The 17,396-nt window shown below is 33.4% G+C and overlaps 1 protein-coding gene across 1 annotated transcript; it reads left to right on the top strand.

Moving 5' to 3' along the window:
* Nucleotides 1–14,288: 14,288 nt before the first annotated feature.
* Nucleotides 14,289–16,911, top strand: LOC140449664 (uncharacterized). The gene is made up of 2 exons (XM_072542942.1): nt 14,289–14,833; nt 14,959–16,911. The coding sequence occupies exon 2, from the start codon at nt 15,019–15,021 to the stop codon at nt 16,909–16,911; it is 1,893 nt and encodes a 630-aa protein (XP_072399043.1). The 5' UTR covers nt 14,289–14,833; nt 14,959–15,018.
* The last annotated feature ends 485 nt before the right edge of the window (nt 16,912–17,396 follow it).

The following is a 17,396-nucleotide window of genomic DNA, read 5'->3' as shown; positions in this document are numbered from 1 at the left end:
TAGTTTTTTCCGTAAAATTTAATATAACCCATATATCAATTCTGTACTGATAAGTAAAAAGGTCTTAAGTCAAAAATATCGATTTCTTTTTTAACAAACAAATTTAACGTACTAAAAGTATACCATTTTTCATATATAAATGCTTGCACGTCATTCAAGGTTTACGTCGTTAGAACCCCACAGCGTTGCCAAAACATCAGAATAGTTAGTAAGTGAGGAATTTTTAAAATGGCAACTATTTGTTAAACTATTATATTAACAGTAAATACTTTAGTTTCAAGACTACTGCAACACACTAAAATACATAAGAAAACATTTTAATACAAAATTATATATTCTAAATTTTAAATTTACCTCTTTTAGGGCTTCAATAGTAAAAACGTCCCGCCATTATTTCTTGTTCAAAATAATCATCTTATATGAAAGCTTATCAGCTTTCTACAGACTATTTAGTTGTTTTGGCATAGCACAATCACCATACACAACAATAATTAGTTTTTAAAGCTATTAATCTAAATTTAATATGTATTTATAAATACAAGTTATTAATATATATTATATTATGATCAAATTGTGTAAACAATCAAAACATAAACAAAATTCTTACTCTAACAAAGCGGCAACACTTTATACACTTTTGCCACACACTGAACTGTCAATAAAATTTGAAGTATTCCTGTATCAGTTGCGTACAATTGTCTAATCTATTTAATTAAAATTATTATTTTGTGAAATATTAGACTTAAAGAGTTAGTTCATAAAATTTATATTATTAATAATAACAAATGTTTTTGGTTATTTAATCAATATAATTCTAAAATTTCCAATATAATGATGATTACATTTTTCTGATTATTACACCATGTTGACGCCTATGAAAGATCGAGCAGTTCCGTATGGGTTTCGTATTATTAGCTGTGTTAGGATAATTTGAACTCTAAGGTTGACGTTCTGGAAATTTTAAATATAAGTGATGTCACTTTATATAAATTGTGACGTGCAAGCATTTTTATATGAAAAATGCTATATTTTAGTACGTTCAAAAACTGATTTTAATTTTGAATTAAATTTGAGAGTTAATTTCAAAATAGAGATGAAAATCAGTCGATTTCTATTACTTTTTATCGATTGTTTAAGGTATTCACTGACACTGCATTCTCCGTAGTGGCAACTTTCGTAAATGCTTTATTTTAATGTAATCTACGTCACCACTTTCGGTTATTTTTTAATGGGCTGTATTAGACAGACAAAGATCAGATTCTCTGTAAAGTGCATTTTTTAAAGGACTAAATAAAATCAGGTCCAAACGCTGAACATGATCTGAGGTGTCTGGTTTAAGTGGCACCATATTGTACCGTTTTTAAATAAAACGAGCGGTTCGAATTTATATAAATATATTTATTTATAAGTTTACAGTTCGCTAATATCTTAACAACTGAACTCACTCATAACATCCTCACATATATATACCAAAAAGTATTATTCTCTAATCTTCTGTGGTAGTCCCACCTCTAATTCGTTGTTTGAAAAATGGATTTCTACAGCGCTCGATACATCGCGAAGGTTCTCGAAGCCATTTCGAGATGCAACCGTTACATAGGCCATGCCGAAAGCATGTTCGTAACAATATGAATGTTTTTCTTTGCAAAAATTCTATGCGTCAATAAAAATATAGCTGGAGTAGTCTAACAAAATGGCTCTATCAACATAAGTTTACAAAGTTAGAATAGAAAGGTAAAAACAGTACAAAAATAAGTATACATTAGGTAGTAATGATTTGCTTAAAAATTTTTCATCAAATTTGGTTTATTTTAAGAAGCAACAAGGAAAACATAAATTAATTCTATCAACGGTGAAAGATAGTTTAACTTCTTCATTTTTTTTTGGGTTTTGATTATATAATCATTTACCCAGTACATGTAAGGTGATGCTCGTCTTGCTCTAGGCAATGCACAACCAGGGATAAAGCTCTGTTTACTGCTAATTGGCAGCTGGGTAATACTGAATGATTACCTTTTCCTTAGACAAGGAATAGTATGGAATTGACTGAAGCCTAAATTGGCACCAATGGCATCAAAAAAGTTGCCAGGTCATATTTTATTTCTTCCTTAGATTAAAAATAATAGATTTTTTTATAGCCCTTTTTCTATCCGAATTGTCGAATAAAGGCCTCTGCCATTTCTCGCCATTCATCCCTGTTGTGTGCTAGGCGTTTCCACATTGGTCCTGCGACTCTTTTGATATCGTCGCTCCAGCGCATTTGAGGTCTTCCTCTTGGTCTCTTCGCATCGTACGGTCGCCACTTTCCGACTTCTTTGTTCCATCTACCATCTTTGAGACGTTCGTTGTGTCCAGCCCATTTCCATTTTAATTTAGCTGCTTGTTTCGCGGCGTCCTTTATTTTTGTTTTGTTCCAGATTGCTTCGTTCGTTTGCCGTACTATTAGTGAGATACCAAGCATCTGTCGTTCCATGGCTCGCTGAGTTTTTCGAATCTTGTCCATGTTCTTTTTTGTGAATGTCCAGGTTTGAGCTCCGTAAGTGAGAACGGGAAGGATACAAGAATCGAACACTTTTGTTCGAATGTTTTGGGGTATCTTTTTGTCCCTATAAAAATAATAGATATATATCAATAAATAGATTTTTTTTATAATTTATAATTGAACACTGACATAATGATCACTTTTTAAACATGATTTCATCATTACATATTTTTTAGTGGATTGGTATAGTGTTTCAGTAAATCAGTATATTGAAGTTGATATCAGTAGATCTAATAAAAAATCAGTAGACCTGGTAACCGTGCGAGAGGTAGTACTGGGCAACCTACACTCACAAAACATGGCGGTCACATCAAAACTGGGGTTCACTTGGGGGTCACTTTTCGAAGGTTTATTAAATGAACGTTACCTGTCCTCTCCCTTTCCTTGTCTAAAACCTTTTCCATTTGTTTTTCTTCTTTCTGTAATAGAGGGGGAGGAAGTGTTACAAAATAGTTTGACAATTTTGATGTAATTTATGTCAGATTCTTTGTTTTTATACTGAAGCATGAGGCAAATATTTGCCAATAAAAATGGAGTCAGCAATGGGTCAAGATTTTCTATTTTTCAGTTGGGATGCGATTTCATTTTCTATATAAGTGTACAAAAAGAAGAAAAACATACGAGAAAATGTGTAATATAGCAGGTACTAGTAGATAATATGTGAAGTGAAGAAGAAGAAAAAAATTCGATTCAATTTCGTTGTCGTTCAAGAAAACTCTAAATTCCTTTGTGATGCTGTGTATCTTTATTTAGAACAAAAATTTGACTTTTATTACATATACATACATATTTTTTGTAATTTATAATTTACAAAATATTTAACATTACTAACTTGTTTATAATTACTGTTATATCGCTAAAAATATCATTCAGTAAGGGAGTAATTCGACAAAAAAAAAAAGAACAATAATTATCACAAAATGTGTTTGATTTTATTAAAAAAGATTTTATTTATTTACGTAGAGTTTTTGCATGAGTGAAATTAATTTCACTTATGCAAAATCCGATATTAAAATATTAATTTCTCGAATAGTTCTATATAAACAATATAAAATTTGTAATATACAACATTGATGTTTTTCAGTTTTAATAAAAATCATTTATGCAATTTTGCTTTAAATATAAAATTCTAAAAACAGGACAAACAATAATCATATAAATTTTATTAGTTAATAATTTGTTTACAAGAAAAAAATTATTTTTATCTTTTGTGTATAAAACATAAAATATGTAACCAATATACGGGGATATATTTATGATATATATTCTTAGTATACCATGGAACTAAACAAAATTTTAAATTATGTTATTATTCATCATACTTTTTTCTCTATTGGATCTGCAACAGCTGTACTGTAGACCTCGAAAAAAATTGATTCTTGCTCTGTAAACAAAGCCTCCGCTTGTTGTATCATCGCTTCGTTGGAACAAAATTTACAAACAGACATTTTTCAGGTGAGGAAAGGCATAATAGTTGGAAGGAGCCAGATCTGGTGAATTCAGAAGAAAGTGATTCGAACCCTAAATTACGAATAGTTTGCATAGGAACCTGGTGTACAAGGTGGACCACATCTCCTGGAGTAGAGTCATTTTATTCTAAATCAATCGAAGGTCATTACTTGGAAGGTTTTTGAGGTCGTTGGACGCGAATATTATGACGGCGATGATCCTCGAACTACCTGGTGCCCAGGTTGAACTTCGTCTTCCAAAGAATTATGTTATTACAGTCAAAAGTCATTACTCGAGGGTCTTTGGGGTTGCTAATCATGAATATTACGACGGCGGTAATCTCCAAGTTATCAGGTGACCAGCGTGGACTTCGTCTCCTGTTTTTTGTTAATTTGTTATTTACGATTTTTGCGCTTGCCCGCTTCTGGTCAACATTTAAATGTCTGCAGATCGATGTTGCAAAAACTTTACTCATGTTTAAATCGGTGTGAATTGTGTGATCCTTTATGCAAAATCTCAGATATTCGTTTTAGCACATTTATAGGGTCTGAGATAATCTGATTGAATTGAATCTTGATTTACGGGGGTTATAACAGACACTGGTCCACATCTTCAGTAAAAAAATACTTCTTTTAAAACTTGCAATTCAATTTGTTATAATCGCATACGAAAGATATTAATCGCTAAGAATATTGAGCTTATCTTTGTAAATCTACTAAACCTCCAAACCCTTTCAAATATAAGTCCATCTTTATCCAAATCGTTGGTATTACTGCTTTAGCTATTTTTGATTTTAATATCCCAATAAAAATAGATGAAATAGTTCTTTTTCATTTTAATTTTAGTTTGGGAAATTTTGATAATGAAGGCGTTTAAGAATGCCTCAGAATGGGAATATCCGGAACAAACTTCAGCATGTTGCCGTACCGCCAAACATTTGAAAGGGACTAAAGATGATTATTTTTAAATATTTTATATTTGGATGACATATTTCGTATCCGTATATCAAGTATTAAAAAAAAGATGTTCGACCAGTCATTACATACGGTGCCAAAATACTTTCCTTGATGTCACAGGTGTCATAGAGCGTATATCATGGTTGAAGTGGAACTGGGCGCGGAATGTGACCAGAAGGAATTTCGAGTAGTGGACCCAAAAACTTACAATGTGGAGAAAACCAGTAGACAGAAGACGCAGAGGTAGATCACTTATATGATGGATATTCATAAAAAATTGCTAAGAACCCACTACAGACCCACAGTACTGGAAGAAACTAGGGAAGACCTATGTTTAACTTTGGACGTAGAACGCTAGATGATGATGATGATGATAGTATTCTCTCTCTTGTCGTTTCCTCATTGCTGAGGATCGTGATTTCCTACAATGCGGGCTGTCAATTCTCTCCACCTCTTGCGATTTTGGGCTGCTCTCATGGACTCGGAAAACGTCTCTCCAGTGGCTTTCTGTACTTGATCTGACCATCGGATAGGTGAGCGTCCTCTGCCTCTACGTCCTTCTACGTTTGCGCATACAATTAGTCTTTCTAAGTTGTCATTGTCTCTTCTCGCAATGTGGCCAAAAAACTTTAAAACATTTGCAAGACACTGAGAGGAGAGTCTGGTCTGAATGTTTAGCTCTTCGAGAATCGACTGATTGGATCTGTGCTCCGTCCACGAGACGCGTAGCATTCGTCTCCAGCACCACATTTCGAATGCGTCAATCCTTTTCCTATCCTCTGATTTTATTGTCCATGTTTCGGCACCGTAACTGAAGATTGAAAAAATGAGTGTCCGTACCAGTCTCATTTTGAGTTTTTTGGATAAAGAGCGGTCCTTCCATATTTTTGACAGTCGACTCATCGCGTGCTTGGCCATCCCTATTCTTCTGCGAATTTCCGTATGGGAGGAGGCTGCATTGCTTAAGGAAGATCCTAGATACGTGAACTCGTCTACTTTCTCGAATTGATTTAGGGCGCCTGTTGTTTGGAGGATATTCGCGTGGTCCACAATCATAATTTTTGTTTTCTGATTATTAATCTTGAGCCCACACTTGTTGCTTTCGGTTTCTACTCTCTTTATCAGTCTCGACATCTCATCTTCAGATGTTGCTATCAGTGTTGTATCGTCTGCGAATCTTAAGTTTGAGATCTTTTTTCCTGCAATGGAGATGCCGCCTCTCCATCCATCGAGTGTGTTTCTCATTATGTATTCTCCATATAAATTGAACAGGTCTGGAGATAGTATGCACCCTTGTCGTACACCTCTACTGGTTTTGAAGGTATCAGATTGCTGGTTTTCAATTCTTATTTTAACTGAGTTATCTTCGTATAAGTTTTTAATTAATAGTGCCAAATGATCTGGAACTCCCATCTCATGAAGAACTGTCCAGAGAACTTCCCACTTCACACAATCAAATGCCTTTTGGTAGTCTAGAAAACAGATTATTATTGGAATTTTAAATTCGCGGGCCTTTTCTATGAGCTGCCGCATATTAAGGATTTGCTCTCTCGTACCCTTTCCTTTGACAAAGCCTTCTTGTTCTTGGGGAATTTGTTTGTCTAAGTATTGTTGCAAACGGCGTTTAATGATTCTTAGATGATAGTATTAGGGAACATAAATGTAACATTTTAGCGGTCTCAATTTAATTAAAAAGGTTTGAGACAGTTATGTTGTACATCACAAACACTATGTAAGATATATATTGAAGAAGCACTCACAGAATGAAATACTTTCCTTGATAAGAAAACTAGAGTGTTTTATAAAGAAGAGTGTACATCACTAAGACTATTTAAGATCTATATTTAAGAAGCACTCAGAGAATGGAAGACGATCACTCATTACTAAATAAAAAAGATAGTTTGATAAAGAGGAGATACTTCTGGTAATCTTTTTTTAGGCATTTTTTCAAGGAATTGGATTGTTTCTATATAGAAGTACTATTGACGGACACAACATTTTCTACTTTGTGTTTCGCAGATAATTAAATAGTTATCTATATTATAGGTATATAAAGAATCTACATGATTCAAAAATTATAAGAGGAATATAAGGGGTGAAATTTGGCCCTCAGAATAAGGATAATTAAATACTACGTACACAGTGTACTCTACTATGGAGCTGAATCATGGACATTAAACCGGAATACAATAAATTAACTTCGCGTTCGAAATGTGGACATTTAGAAGACTGTTAAGAATTAAATGGGTAGATAGAGTCACGAATACAGAAGTGTTAAGGAGAATGAGCAGAGAGAGGGAAATAGAAAATACAATAAAAGAAAGGAAATTGCAATATCTCGGACATATGATGAGAGGCGAAAGATACAACATCTTGAGACTTATAATTCAAGGAAAAGTAGAGGGTAGGAGAAGCGTAGGAAGAAGACGCGTTTCCTGGTTGAAGAACCTGAGAGAGTGGTTTGGTTGCAGCTCAAGGTAATTGTTCAAAGCAGCTGCCTCGAAGGTCAGAATAGCCATGATGATTGCCAACCTTCGTCGCGGAGATAGCACTTAAAGAAGAAGAGAGTCGTTGCTCTCTTTTGATAGTATATCCATCAAAGCATTTAGTCCCTCTTTTAATTTTGATCCGCATAAATTATGTGTTTTAGCATTTATTAATTACGATCATGATGATGATAATTATATATATATATACAAGGATTTTCACAGTTTTCACTGTATTCCTTCACTCAACCGTTTTCTCCAATTTTTCCTGTTTAGCCAGTCCCCTTCCTGTAGGTTTCTTCTACTCATTGCTTCGTCCACCTCATCTCTGAAAGATCTTTGGGGTCTGCCTCTCTTTCTTCTTCCTATCGGGCTCCACTCTGTTATTCTATTTATCCACCGATTTTGGTCTGCTCTTCTGACATGTCCGTACCAGGTTAACCTCTTCTGTTCGATGTAGTCTATTATGTCGGAGTTCATGCCCATTCTCCTCTTAATCTCCATGTTATTTATCCCATCTCTTCTTGTTACTCTGCAGCTTCTCCTTAGAAATTCCATCTCTGTTGCTCTTATTTTGTTTTTGGTTTTCTTATTTATTGTCCAATTTTCACACCCATAAGTGAGGATACTTCTTGTCATGGTATTATATATTTTTTTCTTTGTTTTCATGCTGATGTTCTTATCCCATAGTACCGGGTTCAATTTTCGTATGCAGTCTCTTGTTTGTCCTAGTCTATTTTTTATATCTTCCTCCGTTGTTCCTTTGTTTGATATTATGAAACCTAAATACTTATACTTGTCTGTTCCTTTGATTTGTTTACCTTCGTCTATTTCCAGCTGTTTTATTTCTGTATTCTCCGTTGTTAGGTATTCAGTTTTCTTTAGGTTGATGATAATTATGTTGATGTTAATCATGATGATGATTGATTTCTTTTGCAAAAAGCCGAATTTTTTTTAATAAATTCAAAGAATATTTATCAGATAATTAAGCTGTTGGTAGGATTACTCCTTTTTAACACAACACTGTTTATATAATTTTAAATAATTTTATATATTAGTTTTTAATATTCGTTAGACTCATAATGGCCTTGTAAAAATTCTTAAATTAAATAAATTGGCAATACATACAGAGGATAGTTATCTATTTGTGACGTATCTGATTTTTAAAAACGATATAAAAATATCTACAAGTTAATAGAACAACAAAAATAGAGCGTAATGCAGTGGCATGCCAAGGTAGCGTGGTTAGCAAGCACTTCAAGTTATATACCTGTGGAACTCTTCATTTTTTAGCAATTGTGTGGAACAATTTTAGAAATAAAATAACAACTTATCCTACATTTGTAGATATATTGGGATATGAATAGCATTTTTTGTTACCAAATTAGTAGTACCAGAATCGCCGTGTCAGTGCCACATTTTGAGTGTTAAATGATACTTATTGATCAATATATCTACATAGATTATTATTTGTGCTGACTACGCTATTGTAATTAACCTTGTCAACCTGATATAAATTGTCTCTACTTTTTACAGATAATATTATATAGTAATAACATAGGTATATGGATCCAAGATATGTTGTGGGTTAACATCTCATTCGACTGATAATGCATTTTTCATTGTTATTACACCTACATTAAGTAGATTTTAGTATTCTGTAAATATTAAAGTGAATATTTGCTTTAATTTGGAACAAAAATTAATACATAACCCATGACTTATTTTCTGTATCTACTTTAAAGTTCAGCCTTAGAATTCTACATGTTTAACATGCTCAAAGAATGTATTTTATGACTCCTTTTTTCCTACTCTACTTTGCTGCAAATATATTGGTCCCTTTAGACGGTAAAAGTTGCTATTTTATTTAATTTTTCTTTTTATACTCATCAAAAAAATAAAAAAAATAAAAATAAACTCCGTCGAAAATCTATTAGTCTAGAGACAACTGGCGGTTTCGTAGCCGATTAAAGTTAATGAGATTTTACCACTTATTTATATATTTTTTGCTCTGCGAAATCCGAATCCTCAACATGATAATTAAAATTTTTGGTCAGGAATTTATTATTAACAATTAAATTGTTTAAACGCTAATAACTAATAAACCAATGAAGATACAACCTGTTTTTAAATAAGTTTTGTTTCTTTTAAAATAATCAACCAAACAAACTTTAAAAAATTAAAATCGATCCATTAGAAGCTGAGATATTGCAAATATGATTATATATTTTTTTAAAATAATTAAGAATTTAATTTATAATTAAAAAATATCAGATTATCGACTATATCAGACATATTTGGTTATAATTTTGCTTTTCATCATCATCATCCAGCCTTCATTTATCACGTCCACTACTGGACATGGACCTCCCTTAAACTCCTTCATTCTTTACGATTTTGTGCTATTTGTTGCCAATTTTTGGTGATATGCCTGAAGTCGTCAGCCCCACGTGTAGATGGTCTTATTTTACTTATTTTACTATCTGATTTTCTTTTAGGACAGTGCACTCGGTGACTTTCTTGTAAGGTATTTATAATGAAATTATTCATTAAAATCGTTCTCGGGGGTTTCATGCAGTAGTAGGTTATTATTGATATGTGCTTGATATTGGCTGATATCTAATGGGGGTGTCCAGATACCATGAGATTGAGTTATAATCATTATGTTCCTTGTTTTATGGTGATTTGGACTGTCGCTCGTATTCTGTGGTCACTGCTTGTGGTGAACTTGTTGAGTAATGTTACATCTTTTATTTATTTGTTTTTTGTCACTTATGATGTAGTCGATTTCGTTCTTTGTTCTACCGTTTGGACTTTCTCTTGTCCATCTTCTGTGCATCTTTTTGTAAAATAAGCTGTTCATGTTAAATAAATTATTCTGGAGTAGGAATACTAGTAGCAATTTTCCTTGGTCATTTCTTTCTAGAAAACCGAATTTTCCCAAATTGTTTATACTTCTGCTTCTTTTACACATATTTTTGGGTTGAAATCGCCATATAAAATTGTGAATTAAGCACCAGAGTCATTAAGCGCAGTATATATATATATATATATATATATATATATATATATATATATATATATATATATATATGGTAATAAAACATTTCGATTTCTTCGTCTGCATGGTCTGTTGTTGGAGAAGATACTTGGAAGGGGTTTTACTCAACGTAAAAATAGTTAAAGCAGCTCATTTTAAAGCTACGATTTAACCGTAAAATTCCAAATATCTTCTTTTAATTAAAAAGTTTTCATTGGAAATGAAGAGACAGCCAAGATTCTGACAAAAAACTTTGAAAAGATGTTTTGCTACAAATCTGGACTTAACCCTATATACTCTTCGCTTTCTTTCTTCACCCTTTCCTCATTCGTGCACAGTTTCACAAAATACCAATTAGCTGCTGTCTCTTTTAACCTTCTCCAAACTAAAATCTGCTCTCAAATCCTGTAAAAACACATCTGCTGGCCCTGATGACCTTCTCTACATATTCTTAAAGAAATTGTCACCTCCATATCTATATATACTTCTGGGGATATATAATAAAATATGGCCTTATATAAGCCTTACATGGGCAACTTACACAGTGGGAAGATAGATATTAAAAAGGGTGTACGACAGGGATGCGTCCTCTCGCCGCTCCTGTTCAATATATACTCTGAACAAATCTTCAGAGAAGCACTGGGAGAAGTTTCGGAGGGTATCAAAGTAAACGGAGAGGTAATCAATAATATTAGATATGCTGACGACACAGTTATTATCGCAAATGACTGCAACGAGCTTCAAAGACTCATGCAAAGCATACACACAGCAAGCCAAGAATATGGTTCAGAACTCAATACAACCAAAACTAAATGCATGCTCATCAGCAGAACACAACAACCTCCGATGCAATTGACATTAAACAACCGAAAAATAGAACAAGTGGAGACATACACATACCTTGGAACCACAGTCAACACAAAATGGGACCAGTCAACAGAAATAAGATCACAAATTGAAAAAGCGCGAAACGCGTTCAACAATATGAAAAAGTGGTTCACAAGCAAAATCTCAATGGAACTAAAATTAAGACTGGTCAAGTGTTATGTCTTCCTGGTCTTGTTCTATGGAGCAGAGGCATGGACCACAACGGAAGCCACCCTGAAGAAACTAGAATCCTTTGAGCTGTGGATATATCGCCGTATTCTTCGGATATCCTGGACAGACCACATCACTAACGTGGAAGTAATGCAGAGAATAGGCAAAAGCAAAGAAATAATCTTCACCGTAAAGAAACGGAAGCTTGAGTACTTCGGACATGTCATGAGGCATACTACGTACCGGCTGCTACAGTTAATAGTCCAAGGAAGAATCGACAGTAGAAGGGGACCGGGAAGAAGACGACACTCATGGATGCATAACCTGCGACAATGGTTCGGACTAACATCGACCGAACTATTCAGAGGTGCCGTAAACAAAGTTAAAATAGCCTTGTTAATAGCCAACGTCCGAAACGGATAGGGAAAGGAAGAAGAAGATAAGCCTTATAGACTTATATCTCTTACCTGTACCATGTGTAAAATAGTTGAAAAAATGATCAATAATCGTCTTATCTGGTATCTTCCCAAACACGGGAATTTTGTCACGAATTTTGAAGTTTGTCCTTAACCAGAATGACATCACCATGTCAATAAATGAATGGTATTAAGCTAACTCTTTTCCTTGTCTAAGGTATTAAGCTTAGATTAAGTAACGGCTGTCTTCACTGACATAAAAGAGGCATTCAACACGATTAGTCGACAAACTATTCGCAAAGACAAAGCAACATAACATCACCGGAAATATATTTTATGTCATAAAAGACTTTTTGTCTCAAAGGACCTTTAAAGTTTCTATAAATGGTGTATTCTCTTCTGTTTATCCTCACACCGATGGTTCTCCTCAAGGTTCAGTATTAAAACCTACCTTGTTTAGTCTCGTCATAAGTGATCTTTGTTTTAATTTATTTTCTCTTACCAAATATGTAGCTTATACCTACAGATGATTTAATATTATACTGCCACGGTCGTTCAGCATCCACTAGTTAAACATAATAGTCAATTACCTATTGCTCAACCAGACTCACTCTCTGGGACGAACTTTACCCCTAGCAAAATCTAAAATTAATTAATTTAGCAGACGGCCTCCAATGCCTCCTACACCTATATTTATAAATGATTCAATCGTTTTGCTCTTTGCAATTTACTCTCGCCTCTCTTGGAAGCAGCATATTTTTAATATAAAAAGTTCCTGCTACAAAAGATTAAATATTCTTAAAACACTGTCTCATTATCACTGGGGTGAAGATGAAAAGTCTTAAAGTTTATAAACTTTATCTAGAACACAGCCCTTCGACTCTGTATAGGTGCATTTAGTTCCAGTATATTTGGGTAGTCTCTACTGTGACGCAGATGAACCCCCCACTTCCTATTTTAGCTTTTAATTAACCGATTTTAATATTTCTAAATTTTTTTGGTTTGTTTTTATAAAATAATCAAAACATGATTTAAAAAAAGGGTATTTTTTATTAGTTCATTAGTTATAGGCATTTAAACAATTAAATTGTTATTAACTGTTAAATCATGTCCAAAAATTTGGATTATCGTACGAAGATTCGGATTCATTGGCCAAAATACATAATAATCAATTGTACAATCTCATAGACCTCCATCGAATATGACCCCCTTTGCCCCTATCACCTGTTCACATATTGTTCAGTTACCTGTTTGATTGGTATGGAGAGATATAAATAATGATTCAAGTTCAATGTGCTATTCAGGTTCAATAACATAATTATCTTGATTAAGTCAACCTTACCTTACCACAATGTGCACAAAATTGGTCTAAAAATAGTAGCGTCTTCCAATACAACGTCCAAAGTCCGAAAAGGTAATCCAACGAGCTGAAGCGCTATCTTTTAAATGCACATATTTTTCCGATTTGCGATATCAACCTCTTTAGTTATACATTTTGAAAGAAACAATTTTCAATATTTAAATCGATATTAGGGCAAAATTCTATTGCTATTGTCCACAATCTGTTGTCCACAATTTTAATCCAAAAGTTTACTTTAAAATTCCTTTGCTATTTTTTGAGAAGATGACACTCTATCATCCCATTTGCCCTCTCTAAGATCTCTTGCGCTCATCGCCTTCTTTACTCCCTTTCTCCAAGATTTCTTGGGTCTTCCTCTCTTTCTGAGGTTTGGTGGTATCCATAGCATAATTAATTTTGGGAGTCTTGAGTTATCCATCCTCTGGACGTGTCCGTACCATATCAGCTGTTTTCTTTCTATGTCTGTTGTTAGAGAGCCGTCAACCGTCAGCTGCGTGACACTTCTACTGATCTTCTAAAAGCGTCCATTTCTACTGCCTCCAGTTTTCTTCTTTTGTTTTCGGTTATTCGCCAGGTTTCCGCTCCGTACAATAGACTGCTTTTAATAAGAGATTCGTAGATATTGTGTTTTGTTTTTTTTCCTATTTCATGACTCCACAGTACGCTGTTTAGACAACCTATCTCTTTATTTCTTAATAATCTTTCCCCGTTGTGTCAAAAACGATTCCTATGTATGTGTAATGGTCGCAGGGCATGATGATTTCGTTATTTTCTAATGTGATGTTCGATAGTTCGGTACCTATTGGTAGGTATTTTGTTTTTTCTGTATTAATTTCTAGTCCCCACTTTCTATATTCTTCTTGTAATTTCCTTGCCATGTGCTCCTTGCCATGATTTCTTTCTTTCTGGTTTCTAGAGAAGATTTCTTTCCGCCTAAATATGCGCGTTATAAAAGTTCATAATTCCATTTCTAATAAAGATAGCTCCGTCTGTAAATAAAATAGTATATCGATGGTGTAGCGCACAAATGTTGTAAGTGCAATCTGTAGGAAAAATGAGTTAAGTATCACGTAAGTATATTTAAAGCTATAGAATTATTATGCACAAAGGTGGTAGATTAAATCCATAAATTTAATACCTCTAGCGCCATCTGCCATTCAGTATAAGTACTTTACACTTAAAATCTGTATGCGCACTTATTGTAAAATCACCTACCACATTTGTGCATGTATTTCTTTGACGGTTTATCCAACAAATGGTGTACCTACCACTTTACACGTGTTAATTTTGAGGTTATACAATATTGTTTACTTGAGTGACAAAAGTATTTTGTGCTTGCTCCTGATTTTCTGTAATAAAATGACTTCCAGGGTGGCAAAAATACTAGAATTGGCATTAATGCAAAGGAAAACTGGTATGTTATTTATAAGACATGTTTAATTTTAAAAGTAAAAGTTTTGTTTTCTAGATTCTAGTATAATTGATCATCAAAAGGAAAGTTCCATAAGTACGTCTGAGGTTATTCTATCCACGGAAAGTATATCAAGTAAGTAATATTATATCAAGTAATTGTAGAGAAAACCTCATAAATAATATGAAATAAATTTTAAAAATGGTTAATTTAGGTAACTAATAGTCCCTATTTTATACATTTGTAATTTTTGTTTGTAGATGTGAGCAGATTACAAAGTGAGCTTCCTAGCACATCCGGGACTGCAAAAATGTTTTCGGATGCATCAAACAATGACAGTGAAAGTGAAAGAGACCCTTTTGAAAATTCTAGTGAGTCATACGTACCTTCAGATTCAGAAACAACACCGGGAAGAGCTCGCACAACAAAACAATAAAACAAAGAAGAGAAAACAAGGTAATAAGTTTTTATGGAAAAGGTCCATTGTGAAAAGAAATAGGCTTAGTGGAAAGAAATATATAAACAGGAGTGGAAAAACAGTTGAAGAAAAGAAGCCTTTGCCCGTTAACTGCACCAAATGTAGGTATAAATGTGAAAAAAATATTACTGAAGAACTAAGAATAATTATTTGTCGCGAATACTGGGAAATGGGCGACTATGATAAGCAAAAATTACACCTGAGTTCATTAGTGACCGATGTTCCAATAAAAAGAAGAAAACAACAAGTAGAACAGTCAAGACGTAAAACTTCAAGGATTTTTTATTTAAAAAACTTCGAAGGCTTGAGAATTCGAGTGTGTTTAAATTTTTTTTGTAAAACATTTAATATTTCCCATCGGGTAATTGAAACATGTATGAAAAATGTGGGTAATACTCATACCTACACTGGATTTGATAAAAGAAAAGGTAAAAGACCTCATAATGTTACAAAGGAACAAGATGTGTTGCTTGTCAAGGAACACATTGATAGTTTTCCACGTGTGGAATCACACTATTGCCGGCGAGATTCAACGAAACAGTATTTGTCTTCAGATTTAAATTTATCCCAAATGTACAGATTATACATTGGCTTCTGTGAAAATCGAAACGTGACCAAGGTTTCTAAATTTGTTTATCAGAAGATATTCCACAAATATGACCCAGCATTGGATTTTTTCATTCCGAAAAAGGACCAGTGTTTTAAGTGTAATGCTTATAATACTGCTAAAGACAAGGAGCCATTAAAAGAGGAATTTGACAGTCACAAAAAGAGAGAAAAGGATGCAATGCAGATGAAATCTGAAGATAAGGAAAGAGCCGCTAGAGAAAAAGGACAAACTTTTAGAGCCGCAACATTTGACTTACAAGCAATTTTGTCAGTGCCATTTGCGGGAGACAATCAAATATTTTATAAGTTAAAGCTAAATGTATATAATTTTACAATTTTTGATGCGTCAGATGCAACAGGTCATTGTTATGTATGGGACGAAACCCATGGGAAAAAAGGCAGTACAGAAATAGGAACGTGTCTCCTTAAATACTTGTATAGCTTATCGGAAACTGTGACGCATGTTTCTACATTCAGTGATACATGTGGAGGCCAGAACAGGAATAAGTATGTGTCAGCCGCATTGCTCTATGCAGTAAATACAATTAAACATTTGGAAGTTTTCGATTTAAAATTTATGGAGACAGGGCACTCCTATTTGGAAGCTGATTCGATGCACGCCACAATCGAAAGAGCAAGAAAGCATAAAAAAATCTATTCTACAAGAGAGTGGTCTGTGCTAATTTCAGCTGCAAGAGTAAAACCTAAACCATACTGTGTACATAATTTAAATTTCAACGATTTTTATGATCTACAGAAACTTGCTGACCTTATGACTCCTAACAATACTTTAAATACAGATAAAGAAAAGGTTCAGTGGCTAAAAATTAAATGGATTCGTTTTGAGAAAAAAGATCCTTTTTTAATTAAATATAAATACAATTTGTATAATGATACTTTTTTAACCATAGATGTTTCTGATACAAGGAAACTAAGAGGAAGGTCACAAACTTGGGAGTCATTAGCACTAACCCAAAAATATTTTCACAGATTGCCGGTATCCCAAAAAAAGAAGAAGGATCTCTTATCTCTTTTAAATTGTGGTATTATTCCACAAGATTACGCTCATTTTATTAATGACATTCCTGTTACTAATGAAACATTATTACCGGACGGAAACGAATAGTTTTTTTTTAATATGCAAATTTTGTTTTAATTTTTTTTTAACACATTTTGTTATTTCATTTAAAGAAAAATGTTAGGATTAATTGTTTGTTGTTATTTGAATCAAAACCTGTGTTTTATCATCTGTTCACCGTAACATAATTTGAACCAGTTTCCCAAGTAATGTTTATGCACAAAGGTGGTAAGAAACAAAGTATTTAATAAAAATATTACAAGTCATTTTTTTTTAAATGTTATTAATTAAACTTATATTTGATTGTCTTTTGACGTTATTGAAGATAATTTGTGATTTTCTTAGGAATTCGTGATTTAATAGAAAGGTTTAAACTTCAAACCGCTTTTTCTCAAAACAGTAACTTTAGCACTTACAACATTTGTGTGCTACACCATCGATATGTATCCAGATTTTTTCTTCTTAAAGTGACATCTACTTTTAAAGTTTGGCGATTATCATAATCACCTGAGCTTTGTTTACTGCTGGTCTAA

This window comes from Diabrotica undecimpunctata, chromosome 9 (genome assembly GCF_040954645.1).
Source record: "Diabrotica undecimpunctata isolate CICGRU chromosome 9, icDiaUnde3, whole genome shotgun sequence".
In the NCBI taxonomy this organism is placed as follows: domain Eukaryota; kingdom Metazoa; phylum Arthropoda; class Insecta; order Coleoptera; family Chrysomelidae; genus Diabrotica; species Diabrotica undecimpunctata.
The sequence above is the reverse complement of the archived record's forward strand: the minus strand, read 5'-3'. Positions and strand labels throughout refer to the sequence as shown.

Bases quoted from the DNA above. Each gene is read 5' to 3' on its own strand.
- LOC140449664 (XM_072542942.1), top strand. From the start codon at position 15,019: ATGCATCAAACAATGACAGTGAAAGTGAAAGAGACCCTTTTGAAAATT.